Genomic DNA, 24,571 nt, shown 5'->3' with positions numbered 1-24,571 from the left:
TTTAAGGATTTGGTCAGGGTCTTGTACCTGGGAGAGGAATACCAGGAGGCGGGAGACGAAGGATCGCCCTTGAGGGATAATCCTTATGGCAAAGTTAAGCATGCCAAGCAGGGATTGTAGTTGCTTCTTAGTGCAGCCTTGAGTACTGGTGAAGGTATGGATGACTGTCCTGATGCGGGTCAATTTGTCGGGAGGCAGGCTAGCCTGCATGGCGCGAGTGTCGAGTATGACACCCAAGAAGGTGATGATCTGTGCCGAGCCTTCCACTTTCTTTGCTGCTATAGGCACGTTAAGATTGTGGAAGATCTCTCTTAGGCTGTTTAGATCTACTGGGGGCTCATCAGGTTTTTCTATGAGTAGGAAGTCGTCTAGGTGGTGAATCACTTTCTGACAGGACAAATGATGTGACAGGATCCAGGAAAGGGACTGAGCAAATGTGTCAAACAGCCACGGGCTGTTTTTGGAGCCGAAAGTTAATTAAGTGGCAAAATAGTACGAGCCTTTCCACTTAATTCCGTGCCATCGCCATAGGTACGGTTCGATTGGTAACAACTTGAATGCGTCCGAGATGTCCGCTTTAGACAGCCAAGCATCTACTCCTACACGAATGATAGATTGAATAGCTAAGTCTACAGATGAATATTTAAGGGAGAACTCTTCTGGGGGTATGAGGGAATTTAAACTGGGTATGTGAGAACAATGAGGCGCGGACAAATCATAGACTAAACAAAGTTTATTTGAAAACTTGCCCTTGACAAGCCCGATAGGGCCGACTCTCCATACAGAGAAAGGTGAGTGTGTAACGGGGCCGATCATGTACCCCCGGTCTAGTTTGGTCTGCAGCAAGGTGGTGATGGCTTCCTCGTCGGTGGCGGCTGAAAGCAGGTTCTTGCACTCGTGAGTTGTGTTGGGGAGTGTGATAAGTCCGGTGTGAAAGCCTGTAGTGAATCCCTGGACGAGGAAGGTAGCCAGTGAAGGTGTTGGGTGTGAGGAGAGGTAAAACCCGAGCCATCCGACGTGCACACAGCCTAGTCATGAGGAATTAAGCTGTTTGATACCGCAGGTGTTTCTGGGGTGAGCTTTGTGACATGCGAAGCAGATATGAAGGAGTTTGCAGTGAGGGAAGTTGCAACTCCCGAAGTTAAAATTATTGCATATGGCTGCTCCCCCTAGTGCACAGATGGGTCGTCCTAACCTGTCTGCCTGGGACTGCTGAGTAAATTGGGTTATGAGCGGCACTAGAGATGGAGGGAAAATTGGGGAGGAGTCTGCCACTTGACTCGGAGCACCAGTTAGCCATATGGGTAGAAGACTGGCAGTTAGTACAGAGTGGGGAGCGTAGGCCAGCGAAATGGCGACAGAACAGCTCTGTATCGATGGTGCTCCAGTTGGTAGTTGCCTGGAACTGGGAGAGTCTGGCTGCTGCCTTAGCTGAAAATGACCTGTGGTAGTCATAAAATGAGCATCCTCCATATTTATAACCTAGAGCCACTACTGCATGTAAGTATAGATCCAGTTCTTCCCTCCTGTTGGGGTTGACCATGCATAGTACGTCTCTGAGCATCCCAAAGGCCAGCACAAACTCCGTAATAGTGAGTTTGTGGGTAAGCCTATGGTCTTTAGCCTTCAGGACGACGGAGACGTCCCCCCATGAATAGGACTTGTTTTCGGCCAAGTCGTGTAATGAGATGAGGGGGGATGCTAAGTTGACGTCCTTCCCATCCAGGAGGTCCTTCCTGATGCCTGCTGGGACGAGATATGTGGGGAAAGACGTTGGTGCAGATGTCGGGCGTACCTGTAAGGAGAGGCATGGAGGTGACGGGGGTGACTGTAGATGATGGGGGCGCAGCTTGACGTACCTCCAGGGTTCCCACTCTGGCCTGGACGTCGGTGACTGCTGTTCACAGTGTGGTCACCAAGGAGTGCAGCTGAGTAACTGCCGAGGAGATTGACTGCAGTGACGCCTGTGTGCCTGGTTGGGCTGCCACTGGCGGAGGAAACAGCAGCCTATAGAGCTCAGCTTTTCTAGCTGTCGCAGGGTAGGGAATACTCCTGCGTCATAGTTCTGCTGTAAGCTTGGGGATGGTTCAAGCTCTGGGAGACTGCGAGCCGTCGTTTGCTGAGCCTGCCCCGGGTGACGGCGGGGCGGAGGCGAAGTCATCGCCGTTGGCCTGCGACATGGCATCAGCTAAGAAAAGGGGGAAATGCATATGTTTTAAGTTGCAAAGGTAGGAGGGGATAGATGTTTGGGTAGAACAGAAGAAAATAAAGGATAGGACATGGAGTGATAGGCGTAGTGACACCTAGTTTGCGTGCAAGCGCTGTTGAGTGTGACTTTAGAAAACTCAAAAGAATGCATGACAACCAAGGTGAGCCAGGAGGTGACTGGCTAGGTAACCGATAGCTCGGGTGACGTCCTGTGCTCGGCACAGACTAATGAACCAGAGCCCCCCAGGGCGGACTGGGGCAGGTAGCTAGAGTCTGGTATGCTAAGTAGGAATGTTGCGATCTGTAGTTTATTGACGTATGTTCGGTCTGCTAACGCTTGCACTGCCAGCAAGCTGGATGTTAGGTGAACTTGTCTGCGTGGCGAAGGATATCGGATCGCTCTTCGAAACAGGGGCGAACTGACAACTCATGGGGCCCCCGGGCAATAGGAGGAGATTATGGGGCCCCCGGGCAATAGGAGGAGATTATGGGGCCCCCGGGCAATAGGAGATTATGGGGCCACACAGTATACACACACAGACACACAATATACACACACAGTATACACACACAGAAAAGGTACTGGAGAGGCAGGCAGCTATAATCTTGGGATATTTAAAAAAAAAAAAAAAAAAAAAAAAAAACAGATTTTTACATACTGTCCCTGGTTTTATTGAGACTGGCAACCCTGATGGGGCCCCTTAGTGGCATGGGGCCCTCGGGCAGTGCCTGAGTGCCCGAATGGTCAGTCCGCCCCTGCTTCGAAAACAGAGTGAAGTGCACAGAAGTATGTGACAGTTGCTAACGCCTCAGGAGCAAGTCAAATTGTGTATGTGAAGTAAAAACATGTTGTGAAAGAATGTTTTTTAAGAGAAAAGCAAAGGGGGAAACCCTTTGAACTACGCACCTGACTTGAAGCCCTAGTAGTGAAGTCTTGGTTGGGGTCGAGAACTGGGTCGAACGGGAACCTGTAGTAGGGGTGACATAGGAATTTTGTGAGAAGGGGGATTGCTAAGAGCTGTTCGGGGCAGAAGCTGGCCCCCTGGTGAAGAGATGCAAGCTCTCGACAAGTTTTTTTTTTTTTTTTTTTCACCTGAGGAAGATACTGTCCAAACCTGGTGCAGGATGGACCAACTGGAAAACTCTACCGACCTGAAAGGGGAAAGTGATAGAGAAATCGGTGAGTAGCTGTGTTGCTACTGGAGATGAGTGGCCGTTTTGAGCAATTTGCAGAAATGCTTGCAGCGATTGCAATTAAGAAGGCGAAACAAAGTTAGCGAAATTTTGATTATGTGGGAATGACCGCGTGCAGCATTGTACAAATAGATGGTGTGAGTTGTGTATGTTTATGCATGAAAGAACGGAAGGTCAGGGATGCGAATCGTAAGTACTACTGTATTCGTATCGTCGATGCGACTAGTTCGAACCGGGCTGGAGTGTGAGCGCCGGTGGTGTTTGTGAGGGATCCGAGTCGTTGAGCCGGTGATACGACTGGATTCGAATCGGTTGGTGAAGTTTGTGTTGCCGAGGATTTGAATCGTTGCGCCGATGATGCGACTAGATTCGAATCGGCAGTAGATGCGAGGTGACGAGGGGGCTTGTGTGTGTCGGATCCAAATCGTAGCGCCAAGCATATGACTGGGCTCGGATCGACCGATGGTGGTGGTGGTTGAAGGGGATTGTGTTTGCCGAGGATCCAAAGCGTAGTGCCGAAGCTGCGACTAGATTCAGATCGGCTGTTGGTGAGTGTTTGATATGCAGTAAGGTGTAGGGAGTCAGTTAGGTGAAGTGGGGGTTTCGTAGGAGGTGTGATGTATGGGACAAAGGTTCGAGACCATGCGCCACTAATGCGACTTGATTCGTAAGTGACTCTACGTGCTGTCCGTACGGTTCGTAATGCCTAGTCGGCTAACTACGAATGGTGCCGATTGGAGGGCTACCACGAGTCGTAACGTCGTGGATGCAACTGGGATCGACTAAGGAACAGAGCTGGGCAAAAGTGCGAATACATGCGAATGACATAGTAAGACTTACGAAGTGGCAGTTTTTTTCGGGGGGGGGCATGGTAACATAACGATTCGATTTCTTTGGGAACGGTAACAATAAGTCCTACCTGCGACAGCGAGTGTAACGGTCGGAAAAAACCTGCGAACGGGGAACTGCAACACGCTGGATCTCGAGAGCAGGAACTCACAAGCGTGCGGTGAGTTAGCAAAGTCGGCCTAGTGACGTAGTACCCTGCACTGGAACCGACACTGACCATCGTGGGTGGCAGTGGCATCGCTAGGGGGTGGCTTTTGGGGCTATAGCCCCATATCTGGGGCCCATAGCCCCGAGTCTCTACTGTGGTCCCCAAGGAGAAGTGAGGCTCTCTGGGGACCCTGATGTAAGTGGGGGGGCTCTCTGGGGACCTTGATGCAAGGGGGAGGCTCTCTGGGGACCCTGATGCAAGGAGGGGCTCTCTGGGGACCCTGATATAAGGGGGGCTCTCTGGGGACCCTGATATAAGGGGGGCTCTCTGGGGACCCTGATGTAAGGTGGGGGCTCTCTGGGGATATATACACACACACACATGTATATTACTGTATATACATGTGTATGCCCGCCCAAGCGTATGACTTTCTTTACTACGCTGCTATGGGCTCTAGCCCCAGATCTTTTGTAGACCTAGCAACGCCCCTGGTGGGTGGTCTGGTTAAATACCCTTTGGGCTCCTCCCATAATTTCAGGCCACCATACTGGCCTTCCTAAAAAAAAAAATTATATTATATTATATATATATATAAATGTTTTTCTAACATTAATTTATGGGAATTTTTCCCCTTTAAGAGTGATTGCAAATTTTGAGTCGAAGATGGTTTCGGTGCCAGAATCCGGAATCCTAGCATATTCTGTTTTCTCCTCCTTGCTTCTATTGATCTGACTCCTAAACTCTCAGCTCCTCTTCAGCTTGCAATTTTTATTCTGGCCAATCTTTGGCTGCAGCACACAAAAGCCCATCGATTGATATCCTGCGTTTCGGGTCTGGCACAGAAAAGAAATAGAAAGAACGGTTTGTCTGCCAAGCCCGGCCTGAAGTTTGGAGACTCAGCACAAACATTCCCTCTCGCCAGTAAATTTAGGACCTTGCATGGTGGAGACAGTGAGCCAAGGAGAAAGGGACAACCTGCAGCCTTTCCACTAGGAATACCGACTCCCACATATCTGTCAAAGGTGGCTTTTTGTTGAATAGCCTCTATACATCACGATTCACGAACCTACAATTCCATGCAAGGCATGTTCTGCAAATATGAAACAGGACAATACTGCAACATTTCAGAAAGATTTTACAATAGTAAGTTAGTGAATAAAAACAATCCTTTTCTTCAACCACAACTACGTCTATTTACGTTTGTTACATAGTAACATTGCCAGGTTGAATAAAATACACTACATTACCAAAAGTATTGGGACACCTGCCTTCATACGCACATGAACTTTAATGGCATCCCAGTCTTAGTCCGTAGGGTTCAATATGGAGTTGGCCCACCCTTTGCAGCTATAACAGCTTCAACTCTTCTGGGAAGGCCGTCCACAAGGTTTAGGAGTGTGCCACAGGGGTAGGCAACCTTAGAGAGGTGGCGATCTACCCTGAACAACAAGGGAGAAGTCAAAGATCACCGGTCACAGTGCTGCCTCCTCACACCCGATTTAAACCTCTAATTGCAGGCCTACCGTGTTGCAAATGCTGGCATTGCATGACAATCATGGGTTCAAATCAGGTGTTGAGAAGGCAACATATCGCCTCCTCACCATCTATCAACACACACTGAAGATCTCTCTTCTTTCCTGCTGCTGGTGCCACTGTGGAGACCGCTAGCCCGGGTAAGAGGTAAAGTGCAGTTGGTATCACTCCACATGGGACAGGAATCAACACTACAGAGGAGGGATCCAACTTTATAAGTAGTCCCTCTGCATTACACTCTGATGCTCTAGAATGGCAGGACAGCAAACCCAGACCGAGATCTACCAGCCACCTGTCTGCGATCTACTGGTAGATCGCGATCTACAGGTTGCTGTCCCCCCGGTCTATGGGAACATTTGACCATTCTTCCAGAAGCACATTTGTGAGGTCAGGCACTGATGTTGGACGAGAAAGCCTGGCTCAAAGTCTCCGCTCCAATTCATCCCAAAGGTGTTCTATCAGGTAGAGGTCAGGACTCTGTGCAGGCCAGTCACATTCCTCCACCCCAAACTCGTTCATCCTTGTCTTTATGGACCTTGCTTTGTGCTCTGGTGAGCAGTCATGTTGGAACAGGAAGGGGTCATCGCCAAGATTGGTTAAACCCACAAGTGCTTTTTTTTTTTACCACTACTATTCCTTTATATTGGCTTTTGGAATTTACAAATGCAGCAATTTAGAAATCAGATAAAAAGGTTTAGTGTTGGAAAACACTTTTTCATAGATAAAAAGTGAATTTTATATACAACTATATAGATCAGACCAAAATGAGGGACAAATGAGGAGGAATATGGGACAGAGGGAGCTATGGCGCTACAATAAAATTATTTAATCGTTTTTTTATGCTTGTTCCTTCCAGATCAGCCAGGAGGAGCTCCTGATCATCCTGAAGAAAGTCAAAGATAAAGAGATAGGCATCGATGAAGCACTCATGTTGGCCAACGACAATAAGGTTAGTAGATGGGATGGAGGGCATTATCCCAAAATACTAAAACCTCTGGGGGGAGGGGGGGAAGGGAATCTCAACTTGTAGTCCCTGAAAGTGTGGAAGACCCCAAAAATGTGCTGAGCTTCTTTCTGCTCCAACCAGAAATGTATTGTAAGTGAATGACCTATGACAGATTTTTACCCATATATCTATTTATTAAACCGATCACAAGACCAGGCTTTTTCTGGAACTTTTTGTTTACAGGTTTCAATTAGTATTTTCTGCTAGAAAATTACGTAAAACCACTGAAACATTAAACTTTTTTTTTTTTTAACCAGAGACCCTAGGGAACAAAATAGCGAATGTTGCAATTTTTTTAATGTATTTTTTATGACGGTATTTGCGCAGCGGTTTTGCAAACGCAAAAAAATATAATTATAGATAGATATAGATATATATTAATAATAAAATATATATATTATAATAATCATTATATATATATATATATATATATATATATATATAAATACCGTTTGCATATGTGTGCACGTCTTACATACGTGTTCGCTTCTGCACGCAAGCTTGAAGGGATGGGGGCGCTTTAATTTTTGTTTCTATTTATTTTACTTTTCATTTTTATTTTATTTTTATCACTTTTATTCCTAATACAAGGAAAGTAAACATAATAATTGAAATAAGGATGACAGGTCCTCTTTATGGAGAGATCTGGGGTCAAAAAGACCCCAAATCTCTTCTTTAACTTTAAAAACATAAGATTAATTAAAAAAAAAAAAAAGTTGATCGTTTTTTTTTTAAACAAAAGTTTACTTCCAGCCTGGACCAGAAGTGATGTCATGACGTCGCCCCGGTCCTCCAAGGCCATAGAGGCGATCAAAGAGTATCTACTCTTTGATCGCTTCTGGGACTAGCCAGCCGCATCATCATATTTTTTTCTCAGGCGAACCGGCGGAAAAGGTAAGCCCAAAAAACACAGACGAGCGGCGTGAGGGGGCCATTTGGAACGCTTCCATGAGGTGGCCAGCTGTAAAAAACAATACCAGGGGGTTCAAACCCCCCCCCCCCCCCGTGGGTGGTACTAACGCGGTGATGCAGAGCAGAGAGATTGCTCCGATGGGGAAGGCCATCTCCGAGGACTCTCCGTACATCCTCTCCACCCCTGGTACTGGCCAATACAATCCCTTCTCCTCTCGGCCAAATCGGTTTGACCCGTTGGCCGGGGGAGGAGAAGCAGGAAGACAATAGCAAATATTAATTCACTATTGTCACACAACTGGGTGAGCCCACCCTTTTTTTAAGTCAATTAGAGCCTCAGGCTCTAATCATGTGCTTAAAAGAAAACCCCATTGAAATCCATGCGTTAGGGGTCGGGTGCATGGATTAGGGGGGAGGCGCCCCTGCGCCCCATTGGGAGCGGACGTCACTGCCAGGTCTATGGATATCTTCAGCCATAATTCTGTTAGACCACTTCAAAGCCACAACGTATAAATACGTATTGCGGTCTTGAAGTGGTTAATATAAAAAAAAAACTCTGCTGCGCTACCAGAAGCTGTTTGGCTTTAGACTGTCTCTCTCTGATTGGCGTGTAAGCTTCAGCTTGTGCTATTGAACTCTGTAAACAACTGACCTTTTTTCAAAACAGCAGCCAACAATAGACAAGCAAGCCTGAATGCGGACCTGGAGCTTCTCCCGAAAGCGAACCTGGGGCTCCTCCCGAAAGCGAACCTGGGGCTCCTCCCGAAAGCGAACCTGGGGCTCCTCCCGAAAGCGAACCTGGGGCTCCTCCCGAAAGCGAACCTGGGGCTCCTCCCGAAAGCGAACCTGGGGCTCCTCCCGAAAGCGAACCTGGGGCTCCTCCCGAAAGCGAACCTGGGGCTCCTCCCGAAAGCGAACCTGGGGCTCCTCCCGAAAGCGTACCTGGGGCTCCTCCCGAAAGCGAACCTGGGGCTCCACTCGTAAGTGAACCAGGGGCTCCTCTTGAAAGCGAGCCTGGGGCTCCGCCTGAAAGCAAACCGGGGGGCTTCGCCTGAAAGCGAACCGGGGGCTCCGCCTGAAAGCGAACCGGGGGCTCCGCCTGAAAGCGAACCGGGGGCTCCGCCTGAAAGCGAACCGGGGGCTCCGCCTGAAAGCGAACCGGGGGCTCCGCCTGAAAGCGAACCGGGGGCTCCGCCTGAAAGCGAACCGGGGGCTCCGCCTGAAAGCGAACCGGGGGCTCCGCCTGAAAGCGAACCGGGGGCTCCTCTTGAAAGCGAGCCGGGGGCTTCTCCTGAAAGCGAGCCTGGAGCTCCTCCTGAAAGCGAGCCTGGGGCTCCTCCTGAAAGCGAGCCTGGGGCTCCTCCTGAAAGCGAGCCTGGGGCTCCTCCTGAAAGCGAGCCTGGGGCTCCTCCTGAAAGCGAGCCTGGGGCTCCTCTTGAAAGCGAGCCTGGGGCTCCTCCTGAAAGCGAGCCTCGGGCTCCTCCTGAAAGCGAGCCTGGGGCTCCTCTTGAAAGCGAGCCTGGGGCTCCTCCTGAAAGCGAGCCTGGGGCTCCTCCTGAAAGCGAGCCTGGGGCTCCTCCTGAAAGCGAGCCTGGGGCTCCTCCTGAAAGCGAGCCTGGGGCTCCTCCTGAAAGCGAGCCTGGGACTTCTCCTGAAAGCGAGCCTGGGGCTCCTCCTGAAAGCGAGCCTGGGGCTCCTCCTGCGAGCGACATATGAAAATGCAGTATATTCCTATCCGATATTTCAAATTTCCTTGGTTAAGAAATTCATAACCCGAATATGAAATGATATACAAAAGCACTTTAGACTCCTTTTAATTAAAGAGGATTGTCTTAGAAGACGGCAGACGTGATGTCAGCAGTCACATGACCTGCCTCGCCGAGCGTCCTATTATCACCAAACACCACAGTAATGGGAAACTCATAATGCATAAAGCAGAAACATTTTGCACACAATCTCATCTATCTGCTTGTCTTCTCCACATACATAATATCAGACGTAGCGGCGGCGAGATAAATCACTGCTTACAGCCAGCCTTGTCCGGGGCCAAGAGGTGACGCAAATATCTGAGAAACGACTGCGGTGAAAATCCATCTTCAGTCCGCGATAACGGAAAACCACCACAACGACCTTTATTATCGAAATCTTTTGCTGAGAATTGCTGGCTGGTGAAAGGTTATCAGCTATCATATCCCAAATAACTTTCACATAAAGGAAGACTCCGGCTTTAACAGAAGAAAATCTGTAGAAGCCATTTTGTAACATGAGGTTATTGAACGTTACTTTTCCGCATCTTGTCTACGGGTGACATTTCTATATTTATTATTATTGCTGGTCACTGAGGGTCTGTCCCCCTGCTCTTGTGATTGGTTCACCACCTTTTGCCCCAAGAATTCGGTACAGAGCTTGAATTCAAGGGGCAGACATCCCCTGCAATGACTTTTTGCTAGGAGATTCTGCCAGAGAATGCTATAGAGATATTCCGGGGGTGGGATAGTGGGGGGTTTGGATGCTTCCTAATTACAGTACTGGGACTGATCATGTGATTAAGCAGGCAGACTCCTCCACTATAACAAAGGAACACAAGAAGGCGCCTCTAAGTGCAGCAATAATATAGATTTATTGATTAAAAAGAATAAAATATCCGCTCACATTTAGTAGGATATACACAAAGAAATAATGTAAATCAGGTCAACATCCCTGATCCATGCTGGCATTGGAGTTTGGGGTGCAGAGACGAGTTTGGGGTGGAGGAACTTGACTGGCCTAATTTCAACCCCATAGAACACCTTTGGGATGAATTAGAGCAGAGACTGTGAGCCAGGCCTTCTCGTCCAACATCAGTGTCTGACCTCACAAATGCTCTTCTGGAAGAATGGTCAAACCTTCCCATAGACACACTCCTAAACCTTGTGGACGGCCTTCCCAGAAGAGTTGAAGCTGTTACAGCTGCAAAGGGCGGAGCCAACTCCATATTGAACCCTACGGACTAAGACTGGGATGTCATTAAAGTTCATGTGTGTGTAAAGGCAGGTGTCCCAATACTTTTTACAATACAGTTTGTGTATATAAATCTCTCTCTCTATATTTTTATATATATATATATATATATATATATATATATATATATATATATATATATATGTGTAATTTAAAAAAATGTATGTGTATATATATATATATATATATATATATATATATATATATATATATATATATATATACACACACACACATAATTATTTTTTTTATTTTTTTTAATAATTTGTTATAATTTTATTTTTTATATATTTTTTTTAATTTATTTACACACACACTTAGAAAAGACTTTGGCCTTCTTGTCGGACTCTGGGACATCTGAATCTCCTTTTACAGAACAGAGGTGACCTTGTACCAGTTTATGGGTGATTTTTGGATTAGAAATTCTCATCTGTTTTGTAAAATAAAACAAAAAATTCACGTGTGATGTGGTGAGATTGTAGGTGTCAGCAGCTGACCCCCCTCTCTCTCTCTCTCTCTCAGTCTCCTCTGTAGAACGCGGGTTGCGTCTCAGAGCTGCTAATTTAAGATCACCAGAACGGGGTAATGGCAGAGATGAGACCTGGCTGCGCTTCCATCCATAAACTATTCATCAGCCCCGGTAGCGCATTGTGTAAGGAGAACCGATGCTTCCAGCCTGTCAACCCGTCTCCTTCTCTCTCCCCAGGACCCGGCCGATCGCAAAGCGCCGCCGCAGCAAAACTTCACCGTCTACAAGTACAGGTACAGGTGGCAGAAGAGGATCCTGCAGGTAACTTCTCAGACTTTACTGGGCAGTGTGGTTTCTTGCACCCCCCACCCCCCCCACCCCTTCTTCCTTCCTCCCTGGCAGGCTCATAAAAGATTAAAAATTCAAACCCTATAAATTATAGACTCTCTTTATCGCAGGCAGTAAGTAAAGTGCACCGGTCACAGCTTATAGAAAGCAGAATATGACTGGAGGAGCCCTTTTCAAGTAAAGTGGCTCATAGTTAAAGGACATGTTAACCCAAATTCATAGTTGGGTTTACTCATAGTTTACTCATAGTTAAAGGACATGTAAACCCAAATAAGTTACAACTGACCGGTTTTTATACCTTGTGGCTGCATTCAGTTTCTAAACAGCATTTTTCAGCAAGTACGGAAAATATCAGTTGATCCTGCCAGGAATTCAGTGTCCTTGTCACTTCCCGTGAGCTGAATTGAAATCACAAAGTACGGTTATCTTCCTCTACAAGCTCTCTGCTGTAAACTACTAAACTGCAGCTATACATTTATTTAGCCAACTCATTCCACTACTCTTCACCGTTCTGTTATTTTTGGCTTCTCCCCCCCCACTTTTCAAAATATGTCCGGGTTGCCGCGTACCATGTGTTCACAGGCTGAGCCACTCTCTGGGGACAGCTTAAAAAGGTCACAAGGGTGCAAGAAACTTTTTAAAAAGGAGATAAACTTGCAGGGCCTCATTAAACAGTAAAAAAAAAAAAAAAAAAAGGTTTGAGGAGTTCAGGGGTCAGTAGTACATTATCTACCAAAATCCACAAAGAAGTCAGTAGTAAGTTCCTGAGCTCAGAGGTCAGTAGTATGTAATGAAGAGTGGAGAGGTCAATAGTAAATAATGCCGAGCTCACAGGTCAGTAGCGTTTAACTCGAAGTGCAGGGGTCAGTAATAACGTAGAGTTCAGCGGGTCAGTAATATGTTACACCGAGTGCTGAGGTCAGTAGTAAACGCAGAGTTCAGGGGTCAGTAATATGTAACAGAGTACCGAGGTCAGTAGTAAGAGTACTGTAGAGTTCAGCGGGTCAGTAATGTTACACAGAGTGCCGAGGTTAGTGGTAACGTAGGGTTCAGAGGTCAGTAATATGTAACAGAGTGCCGAGGTCACTAGTAAAAGTACCATAGTGTTCAGGGAGTCAGTAATATGTAACACAGAGTGCCGAGGTTAGTAGTAACATAGCGTTCGGGATCAGTAGTACGTAACACAGAGTGCCAAAGTCAGTAGTAAAAGCACTGTAGAGTTCAACAATATGTTGCACAGAGTACCGAGGTCAGTAGTAAAAGTACCGTAGAGTTCAGCGGGTCAGTAATATGTTACACAGAGTGCCGAGGTCAGTAGAAACACAGAGTTCAGGGGTCAGTTATATGCAACACAGAGCGTCGAGGTCAGTAGTAAAAGTAGTGTAGAGTACAGTGGGTCAGTAATATGTTACACAGAGTGCTGAGGTCAATAGTAATGCTGAGTTCAGGGGTCAGTGGTATGTAACTCTAAGAGCAAAGGTCAAAAGTGAGCAATGCAGAGGCCAGAAGTATGTAACTAAGAGTGCAGGGGTCAGTAGTAACACAGAGTACATGGGACAATAGCAAGTAAGGCAGAGCTCAGAGGTTAGTAGTGTATAACACAGAGTGCAGGGGTCAGGAGTAAGTAATGCAGAGTTACAGGTCAGTAGAATATAACGTATAGAGCAGTAGAGTTCTGGAAGTCATTAATGTATAATACAGAGTGCAAGGTTCAGGAGTAAGTAATGCAGAGTGCAGAGGTCAGCAGTAAGTGACAAAAAGAACAGGAGGTCACAAGTAATCAATGCAAAGTTCAGAAGCCAGAAGTATGTAACTCAGAGTTCAGTAGTAAGCAACACAGGGTGCAGAGGTCAACAGCAAGTAAGGAAGAGTTCAGAGGTTAATAGTGTAGAACACAGAGTGCAAGGTTCAGGAATAAGTAATGCAGAGGTCAGTAGTAAGTAATCCAGACTTCCACAGTACAACACGCCCCCCCCTTCAATAAAATTCACTCACCAGAACTCAGATTCATCTGGTAGAGTAAAGGAAGTCCTCCCTGGTCTCCTCTTAGCTATGTCATAGGACAAGTCAGGGCCAAGGAGGAGCCTAGGACTTCCCTCAGTTCTGCAATGCCTATTGCCACTCTGACCTAAGGTCTGATAGGTGGTAGGCAGGGTTTGGAGTTAGCTACACAGTGGGGCTGCGATCTACCGGTCACATAGTCATGATGAATAACAAGTAGACGCAGCACAGTGGCGCAGTGGGTAGCACTCTCGCCTAGCAGTAAGAAGGGTCGCTGGTTCGAATCCCGACCACGACACTACCTGCCTGGAGTTTGCATGTTCTCCCTGTGTCTGCGTGGGTTTCCTCCGGGTACTCCGGTTTCCTCCCACACTCCAAAGACATGCTGGAAGGTTAATTGGATCCTGTCTAAATCGGCCCTAGTATAGGTATGAATGTGAGTTAGGGACCTTAGATTGTAAGCTCCTTGAGGGTATAGGGACTGATGTGAATGTATAATATATATATGTAAAGCGCTGCGTAAATTGACGGCGCTATATAAGTACCTGAAATAAATAAAATAAATAAATAAGTAGACCGCGATTGACTGGCAGTCAACAACCCCCAGAGTACAGTAATGGTTTTGGATGATCACCCTTCTTCCAGTCCCATACACAGGCTTAAGAGAGAAGCAATGCATGTTTAGCTCTTCCCACAAGGCAAAAGATTCAGAATACGGATAAGAAACAAAACTATACAAGCAGTCTACATGATAAAAAGTCTGATGTTTCTGTAAAATTAGATGCATGTCAAAAAAAAAAAAAAAAGTGAGCACATGGAGTCATCCATGACTTGTATAGATAGATATATCTTGGTTGAGAAGATGGAACGTTCCTTAAAGTTTTCACATCCACCGTTTCAGATTGATTTCTACAGCGAGACAATATTCAACATCGAAAAGGGCAACCTCAAGAAGCAGTTTCCATTCTCACAGGTGAAGTCCTGCGAGGACCTGGAGGGCCTGAGGTTTGTCATTGAGTTCCACTGCCACCCAAAATATGAGCTTGAAGCTGCCAGCACAGACGACAAACAAAAGGTGAGCAGAGGACTTCCGTCACTAGATGTTTGGGTGGACCTGCTGGGTGGCATTGATTCAGTGCATTTCAGTTTTGTATAGTTGCTGAGAAACATATGTCTCTCTCTTTGGAGCCAGCACCTTTCGGTCGCATGTTTATAAAACCTTTAATGTGCCATGAGATCCCCAAAACCAAAAAGAGATTGAAATAGTGACCATAGATTCCTGGTTGTGCTTAGCATCCACTTCCTCCAAACTTCCATACTTTTCGGTTGGTTGCTACATCTACCCTTTGCACCTATTGACCAAGAGGAGGCTGTGGTGTCTATTTCTGATACGGGTGTTACGTCTCACCGCACGTAATGATCATCAAAGGATGGAAGCAGGATTCTGAAGGTCAGAATAGGGAGACTCCCACAAGTGTCAAGGGTGTGGTTAACTAATGAGACAAAATTTTATGAACTGTTATGAAGTGTTGGGGCTTGTGTATGTGGGATAGTGTTAAAATGAGGGAAGTATGGAGGTTCAGCTTTAGGATACAGGTTATGTAAGCCTTAAGTGTTAATTTAAGTGAAGGAGAGGAATAGGTTTCAAGGTTTCACAAGGCGAGGAGTAAATAATAAAGTTTGGGTAGAAGTATGATTGAGTGTTAGAGTATGAGTAGGGTAAGGATTTAGTGTTAGGATTAGATCAGGAGGAAAAGTGTAAAGTTATAGTACAGTGAGGATTAAGTGTTAAGGTTTGACCAGGGGGATGATTAAGTGTTAAAGTTTGTATAGAGGGAAGGATTAGTGAGTTTCAGTGGTGGGGAGATTTAAATGTATGGGGTGGATTGAGTGTTAGGGCTTGAGAAGAAAACAGATTTAGTGCAAGGGGTTTGTGGAAAGGGGAGGTTTAAGTGCTAGGGTTTGAGCAAAAGGGTGGATTGAGTGTTTGACTAGTGGGAGGATTAAATGTTAGGATTTGCATAGAGGGAAATGAAAGTGTTAGGGTTTGAGTAGAGGGGGAGGATTAAATGTATGGGGTTGAGTAAAAGGAAGAATTAGGTAAAGGGTTTGAGAAGAGTCAAAAATTAAGTGTTAGCATTTGAGTAGAATGGAGCATTAGGGTTTGAACAGCATGGATGATAAAGTCTTATGCCGCGTACACACGGTCGGATTTTTCGTCTACAAAAGTCCGACAGCCTGTCCGACAGACTTCCGGCGGACTTTCGGCGGACTTGCAGCAGACTTTCTAACGAACGGACTTGCCTACACACGACCACACAAAAGTCCGACGGATTCGTACGTGATGACGTACACCGGACTAAAATAAGGAAGTTCATAGCCAGTAGCCAATAGCTGCCCTAGCATGGGTTTTTGTCCGTCGGACTAGCACACAGACGAGCGGATTTCGGGTCCGTCGTAGTTACGACGTAAAGATTTGAAGCATGTTTCAAATCTAAAGTCCGTCGGATTTGAGGCTGAAAAAGTCTGCTGAAAGTCCGGAGAAGCCCACACACAAACGGATTACCAGCCAGCTTTAGTCCGTCGGCGTCCGTTGGACTTTTGTAGACTAAAAGTCCGACCGTGTGTACGCGGCATTAGGTTTGAGTAGAGGGGAGGAATTGGTCTTAGGGCTTGAGCAGCGGGGACAATTAAGTCTTAGGGTTTGAATAAAGGGGAGGATCAAGTGTTAGAGTTTGAATAGTTGGGAAGAATTCGTTTTAGGGTTTGAGCAACAGGGAAAATAAAGTCTTAGGGGTCGAGTAGAGGGGGAGGATTAAGATTTAAGGGTCGAGTAGAGGGGGAGGATTAAGATTTAAGGGTCGAGTAGAGGGGGAGGATTAAGATTTAAGGGTCGAGTAGAGGGGGAGGATTAAGATTTAAGGGTCGAGTAGAGGGGGATGATTAAGATTTAAGGGTCGAGTAGAGGGGGAGGATTAAGATTTAAGGGTTGAGTAGAGGGGGAGGATTAAGATTCAAGGGTTAAGTAGAGGGGGAGGATTAAGATTTAGGGGTCGAGTAGAGGGGAGGATTAAGCCTTAGGGGGGGATTAAGATTTAGGGCTTGCGAAGCTGAAGTCTTAGGGTTTAAGTAAAGCTGAGGATCAAGTGTTAGCGTTTGAATAGTTGAGAGGAATTAATTTTAGGGTTTGAGCAGCAGGGAAAATAAAGTCTTAGAGTTTGAGTAGGAGGGCAGAAATTAGTCTTAGGGGTTGAGTAGAGGGGAGGATTAAGTCTTAGGGGTCAAGCAACGGGGAGGATTAAAATGTATATGGTTTAATGGAGGGAAAGACTGAGCGTTAGAGTTTGAGTAGGAGGGAGGGTTAGGCTGAATTTAGACGTTCCTCCTAGGTCTGAACCATAAAATACAGAACATACTCCATGTTCTGCTTTGCCTGCTCTGTTCCTGCATGAGATGTGTTGTCAATATACAACACAAGGAAGGGCAGGAGCACATAATCTGTGCAGTTATCCGGTAATTCGTTTGCATGTAAAGTACAGATACACTGGAAACTAGAGGGCGATTTAACCCACCAAGATCTCTAACCCAAATGTCAATTTTGTATGGACTGGACTATTATCTGCTTGAATTTGCAATCTCTGAAACCAAGCATGACATTCTCTCTTTTGTCTCAGATCCTCAGGATTATGAATGAAATTCTGCAAGCACAGAGGAATGGTAACACATCTATTATAAAGTCATTTGTCAAGAAGAACGAATATTCAGATGTCATCCTTGATGGACTGTTGGAGCTTTATGATGAGCCAACTGCCGGATGGGTGAAGTATGAAAAACATATTTATTCTAATTGACACATAGGATAAAAGTGCCAGCTCACCCAAAAATGATCTTTACATGGAGTCTGGTGAGCCTTTTATCACCTGAGGGTAATGACAATTCTCTATAAATTTACTGCCCCCAGCCATTCTCCATCCACTCTATTCTGCATAATATATCCCTAGAAGATATAAGAGGCTTTCTGAGTTACTGCTGTTTAGCATAGTCACTTCACTACATGTCTGTGCAGCTACTATCAGCTAGGTAACTAACAAATCCCGAGAGTATTGGAAGCCCATTTACTGGTACAAAGCACCTTCCGTGTGTTTTTGGTACCCTGACCTTATATGGATCTCAAAATGATTTCCAGTAAAAATAAATAGAGAATACACTTTGCTTAGAGAGGAAAAAAATAAACAGAAAAGTAGAAAGCAGGAAACACAAGTACAGTATAAAGAACAAATGGGAAGGAAAAAATAGTAGGAAGGAAGTAGGAAAGGGGAAAGGGGGGCAAGGAAAGTTAAAAAAAAAACAACAACAAAGAAAAGAAAAGGTAAGTAAAAGAGAGGAAAAGAGTGTAAATGAGAGGAGGGGGCATGTAGGGAAAAAGGGAGGTAGAGTCAGGAAAAGAAAACAAAAAAGAAGATGAATGGAAAAAAGAAAAAAAAAACATTTAAAAAAGGAAAAACAAAAAAGGAGGAAAAGAAAGAAAAAAAAGAGAAAAGAAAAAAAGGAGGAGAAAAGGAACGGAAAGGAAAGGAAAAAGAGAAACGAAAAAGAAGAGAAAGGCAAGGTAAGACATGGCAAGGCGCGGGAAGAAAAGAGTGGAAATATAAGATATAAGAGGAAAATGAAAGCAAGGGAAACCACAAAGAAAAAAGAGAAAAGCAAGGCAAAAAAAGGAAAGGAATGGAAAGGAAGGCAAGGAATAGGAAAGGAGAAAGGAGTAAGGAGTAAGGGAAATAAGGACAGGAAAGAGAAAAGAAAATGAAAGAAAAAGGTGAGAAAAGAGAATGGAAAGGGAAAAAGAAAAGAAGAGAGAAATGGGAAAGAAAAAGGAAGGTAAGGGAAGAGGAAGGAAAGGGAAGAGGAAGGAAAAGGAAAAGGAAAAAGGAGAACAGACAAGAAATGGAAGCCAAAGGAGACGGAAAAGGGAAACAGAAAAGTAAAGGGAATGGAAAGGAAAAAGAGAAAAGAAAAAGGAAAAAGGCAGGGTAAGACATGGCAAGGCACGGGAAGTAAACGAAGGGAAAGGAAAGGGAAAAGGCAAATAAGGAAAGGAACAAAAAAGAAAGGAAAGGAAAAAGAGAGTGGAAAGAGATATAGGATGGGAAATGCAAGAAAGCGCAAAGAAGAAAAAGCAAAGAAAAGAAAAAGGACAGGGGAAAGAGGTAAGGAAAGGAAAGGAAAAAAAGAAAGAGAAAAAAAAAAAAAGGAAAAAAGGAAAGTAAGGAAATGAAACAGAAACAAAAGAAACAGAAACAGAAAAGAAAAAAGAGCAAAGAAACACAAGGAATGGAAGGTAAAAAAAGAAAGGGAACAACAAAAAGAAAGGAGAGGAAAAAGTGAAAAGAGAGAAAGGAAGGGGAAAAAAAAAAGGATAAGGAAAAAAGGTATGAAAAGGAAAGGGAGGCACAGATAAGAAAAGAAACGAGGAACATAAAAAAGTGAATGGAAAGGAATGAAAAAGGAAAGGAAGGCAAGGATGGGAAACAGAAAAGAAAAGGGAGAAAGGAAAGGAAGGCAAGGAAAGGAAAGGGGAGGGAAAGGGAAAAAGGAAAGGAAAAAGAAAAGAAAATGAAAGAGAAAGGAGAGGAAAGAAAAGGGAAAGGGAAAAGGAAAAAGAAGGTAAGGAAAAAGAGGAAAGGAAAGGGAAGAGGAAAGAAAAAAAAAAGGAAAAAAAGAAGACGAGAACAGAAAAGCAAAGAAATGAAAGTGAAAGTAGAAAGCAAAGGAAAAACAAAAGAAAAAAGGAAAGGAATGGAAAAAAAGAGGACAGAGGACAAAAGATAAGGTGTATAGAAAATCAGAAATCCCTTGTGAAGAAGGAAGAGATTCATTGCGGAATTCTCGCTGTACGATCTGAATGCCAGTTGGAATTAAAAAAGCCTCAGAGTCAAACCTAGCAGGAAGCTGTAGTAAGATACAGAAATAGCATTTTAACAGCAAAAACCCATTTTTTCTGAAAACAATCGGATTTCAGGTCTCCAGCACGCAGTGTTGCACGATCCCTTCCCGTCACTTTCAGTTTAGGTTGGCTGGACATTGATGATGCGTAATTACCGATGGTAAAACAAGTTCTGATTACGGCTCGGGGGACAAATCTCATTCTTAGAATGAAAACAGCGGCATAAAATATTCATCAAGTTTTTGTTTCTCTGGGCGAAAAACGGTCTGTGAATTAATGACTTTACAAAATCACCACCAAAGTTGCACATGTTACATTTATCACTCAATTAACAGCAGCGGAGATGGTACAGACTAATTAAACATGCAGGGCGGGGATTATGACCTTGTGGTTCCCAGCACAAAAAAAAGGCTTTCATTTTGGTCTCCCTAATGGACAGTAAAAATAGAAATAATTAAAACCACTTCTAATTGTTCCCTGTAGACAGTACATGGAATTATCTCATCATATTGTATAGCATCCGAGAACTTCCAGAGCAGAGTGTGGTTCAGGGAAGAATAGCATATGTAATGAGGCAATGAGACTTCTAATTGAAAGATTACATTTTGTTGTTTTGGCCCATTGTCATACAGAGCACTAGAAGCTGCAGAATTCAGGGCTCAGTAAAGTTCTGACACTTCACAAACAGCTTATTTTTCGAATAAAAAAGGGAAAATGCAAAACTGTCTTCAGAGAAAAAAAGAAAGACATAGACGATAAATTCACAACTGAAGGTGCAACATAGCCATACACCGAAAAACAGTCATATCACCAATATGGGTTGTCTTTCACTAGAGACCAGTGACATCACTGAGAATGCAGCCTATCCAATCACTAGAGAGCGGTGACATCACTGAGAATGCAGCCTATCCATTCACTAGAGAGCGGTGACATCACTGAGAATGCAGCCTATCCCCTCACTAGAAAGCGGTGACATCACTGAGAATGCAGCCTATCCCTTCACTAGAGAGCGGTGACATCACTGAAAATACAGCCTATCCATTCACTAAAGAGCGGTGACATCACTGAAAATACAGCCTATCCCTTCACTAGAGAGCGGTGACATCACTGAGAATGCAGCCTATCCATTCACTAGAGACCGGTGACATCACTGAGAATGCAGCCTATCCCTTCACTAGAGAGCGGTGACATCACTGAGAATGCAGCCTATCCCTTCACTAGAGAGCGGTGACATCACTGAGAATGCAGCCTATCCCTTCACTAGAGAGCGGTGACATCACTGAGAATGCAGCCTATCCCTTCACTAGAGAGCGGTGACATCACTGAAAATACAGCCTATCCATTCACTAAAGAGCGGTGACATCACTGAAAATACAGCCTATCCCTTCACTAGAGAGCGGTGACATCACTGAGAATGCAGCCTATCCATTCACTAGAGACCGGTGACATCACTGAGAATGCAGCCTATCCCTTCACTAGAGAGCGGTGACATCACTGAGAATGCAGCCTATCCATTCACGAGAGAGCGGCGACATTATTTTCTATACAAAGTCCTCCGATTACAGAAATGTTGTTCGGTAAATGCCATTATGACGAAGCTTGTGGGCATCACATTTAGCAATATCTGATCTGGTTCTCAGAGCAGAATATCCAATAACTGGGGGGTCCGGGTCATAAGAATCCTCCTATATCTTCTATATGTTCCTGATGCTGGAACATTCTGTTTATCTTTATCCTCACAGCTCTCCGGTGTTATTACAATGACGGCCGTGCGTCAGCGGCTTCACAAAGGTTCCCTTCTATCTGTGACCAAAGCCAGAATATTTATAGAAAATCATTTTCCACCCTCACTGACTTAACACCTCAATCTTCCACCTCGTCAGAAGATTTGTTCTAAACAAATGCGTAATAAATAATTATGATAAACCAATTGCTCAGTACTTGTATGCCTTTCATGTCACAGCGAGCAGCAGAACGCCAGAACAGTCAATCACAAACCATCGCCCACCGCGCTAACTAGAATGCGATTGGTCGCTAGCAGGGATTAACGTTAGGATTTTGATAAAATTGTTTTTGTCGGAAAATTACAGAGATTGCTTCCAATTTCTTCATAATGTCTGCTTATCTGCTTGAAAAAAAATGCCTTACAAAAAGCCTTCCCATGTCTTAAGAAAAAAAATTTTTTTTTCTTGATTTTTTTTATTTTACAAAAAGGAAAAAAAAAATAAATAAAAAAAAAATCAATAAATAGGAAAACAAAAACAAAATTTATGCGAAAGTGCACAAAAATATTTTTCGTGTCAATTGCGTCAGTTTACATTTTTATGTTGCTTTTTTCATCACTTTTTCTATGTGACATACAAAAACAAAAAATAATATATATATTTTATATAAAATGTAAATATCTTTACATTTTTTTGTAATTAATGTGCACCACAAGGCCAGCTGCTTACAATCCGACTTTGCCCTACGACTTTAATGAGCAGGATCCGACTTTGATCCGACAATACCAGGCCCTTTGGGTCTGGTATGAATCTTGAGGGGGAGCCCCGCGCTAAAATAAAAAAAAAAAAAAAAAAAACAAAAAAACAAAAAAAAAAAAAAAACACGGCATTCCCCCCCCCCCAAGATCCATACCAGACCTTTATCCGAGCACGCAGCCCTGAAGGTCAGGAAAGGGGCCCACCCCCTCCTGAACCATACCAGGCCACATGCCCTCAACATGAGGGGGTGCTGTGGGGGGGGACTGACCCCCCACCCCAAAGCACCTTGTCCCCATGTTGATTGGGAAAAGGGCCTCTTCCCAACAACCCTGGGTGGTGGCTGTGGGGATCTGCAGGTAAGGGGGTCTTATTGGAATCTGGGGCCCCCAGATCCTGGCCGCCTCCCCATTTATGTTTTATTTTTATTTCACAGGAAAAAAAAAAAAAAATCGGATTTTTTTTTTTATTGCAACAGATAACAGGACTGCCCCCCCCCCCCTCTTTTTTTTAAATTTAATTTGCACTGAATTGTTTTGTTTGCTGCAGGTTTCATGAAATACAGTGCCTTGAAAAAGTATTCATACCCCTTGATATTTTCCACATTTTTTCATGTTACATCCAAAAACGTAAATGTATTTTATTGGGATTTTATGTGATTGACCATAATTGTAAAGTAGAAGGAAAATTATAAATGGTTTTCATTTTTTTTTACAAATAAATATGTGAAAAGTGGGGGGGGGGGCACTTGTATTTAGCCCCCTTTACTCTGATACCCCTAACTAAGATCTAGAGGAACCAATTGCCTTTAGAAGTCACCTAATTAGTAAATAGAGTCCACCTGTGTGTAATTTATTCTCAGTATAAATACAGCTGTACTGTGAAGCCCTCAGAGGTTTGTTAGAGAACCTTAGTAAACAAACCGCATCATGAAGGCCAAGGAACACACCAGACAGGTCAGGGATAAAGTTGTGGAGAAGTTTAAGGTTAGGTGATAAAAAAATATCCCAAGCTTTGAACATCTCACGGAGCTCTGTTCAATACATCATCCGAAAATGGAAAGAGTATGGCACAACTGCAAACCTACCAAGACATGGCCGTCCACCTAAACTGACCGGCCGGACAAGGAGAGTATTCATCAGAGAAGAGCCAAGAGGTCCATGGTAACTCTGGAGGAGCTGCAGAGATCCACAGCTCAGGTGGGAAAATCTGTCCACAGGACAACTATTATGTTGCGTACAAACGAGAAGATTTTCCGTTAGAAAAAACTTGGATGGTTTTTCCGACGGAATTCCGTTCAAGCTTGCCTTGCATACACACGGTCACACAAAAGTTCTCTGAACTTTCGACCGTCAATAACGCAGTGACGTACAACACTACGATGAGCCGAGAAAATGAAGTTCAATGCTTCCGAGCATGCGTCGAATTGTTTCCGAGCATGCATAGGAGTTTTGCGTGTCGGAATTTGTACAGATGATCCCATTTTTGGATAGGAACTTTTTTCGACCGATGGAGCATACACAAGGTCGCATTTTCCGACCAAAAGCTCTCATCGGTCTTTTGCTCGCCGAATTTCCGATCGCGTGTACCCGGCATTAGTCGTACACTCCACAAATGTACCCTTATGGAAGAGTGACAAGAAGAAAGCCATTGTAGAAAGAAAACCATAAGAAGTCCCATTTACATTTTTCGAGAAGCCATGTGGAGGACACAGCAAACATGTGGAAGAAGGTGATCTGGTCAGATGAGACCAAAATTGAACTTTTTCGCCAAAAAGCAAAATGCTATGTGTGGGGGAAAACTAACACTGCACATCACCCTAGACACACCATCCCCACCGTGAAACATGGTGGTGGCAGCATCATGTTGTAGGGATGCTTTTGTTCAGCAGGGACAGGGAAGCTGGTCAGAGTTGATGGGAAGATGGATGGAGCCAAATACAGGACAATCTTAGAAGAAAACCTGTTAGAGTCTGCAAAAGACTTGAGACTGGGGAGGAGGTTCACCTTCCAGCAGGACAACGACCCTAAACATACAGCCAGAGCTACAATGGAATGGTTTAGATCAAAGCATATTCATGTATTAGAATGGCCCAGTCACAGTCCAGACCTAAATCTAATTGAGAATCTGTGGCAAGACTTGAAAATTGCTGTTCACAGACGCTCTCCATCCAATCTGACAGAGCTTGAGATATTTTGCAAAGAAGAATGGGCAAAAATGTCCCTCTCTAGATGTGCAAAGCTGGTAGAGACATCCCCAAAAAGACTTGCAGCTGTAATTGTAGAGAAAGGAGGTTCTACAAAGTATTGACTCCGGGGGGCGCCATACAAATGTACCCCCCACACTTTTCACATATTTATTTGTAAGAAATGTTGAAAACCATTTATCATTTTCCTTCCACTTCACAATTATGTGCCACTTTGTGTTGGTCTATCACATAAAATCCCAATAAAATACATTTACGTTTTTGGTTGTAACA

At 44.5% G+C, this 24,571-nt stretch overlaps 1 protein-coding gene across 1 annotated transcript in view; it reads left to right on the top strand.

Moving 5' to 3' along the window:
- The window catches only part of LOC141113900 (uncharacterized), a 158,204-nt gene that overhangs the window by 32,536 nt on the left and 101,097 nt on the right, over positions 1-24,571 (top strand). The window contains exons 2-5 of the mRNA XM_073607245.1: positions 6,789-6,881; positions 11,557-11,640; positions 14,570-14,743; positions 17,343-17,491. Of these exons, the coding sequence (XP_073463346.1) occupies positions 6,789-6,881; positions 11,557-11,640; positions 14,570-14,743; positions 17,343-17,491 (500 nt within the window). The remainder of the gene's footprint in view (positions 1-6,788; positions 6,882-11,556; positions 11,641-14,569; positions 14,744-17,342; positions 17,492-24,571) is intronic.

This window comes from Aquarana catesbeiana, linkage group LG12 (genome assembly GCF_042186555.1).
Source record: "Aquarana catesbeiana isolate 2022-GZ linkage group LG12, ASM4218655v1, whole genome shotgun sequence".
NCBI lineage: Eukaryota > Metazoa > Chordata > Amphibia > Anura > Ranidae > Aquarana > Aquarana catesbeiana.
This window is presented reverse-complemented; position numbering and strand designations above follow the sequence as displayed.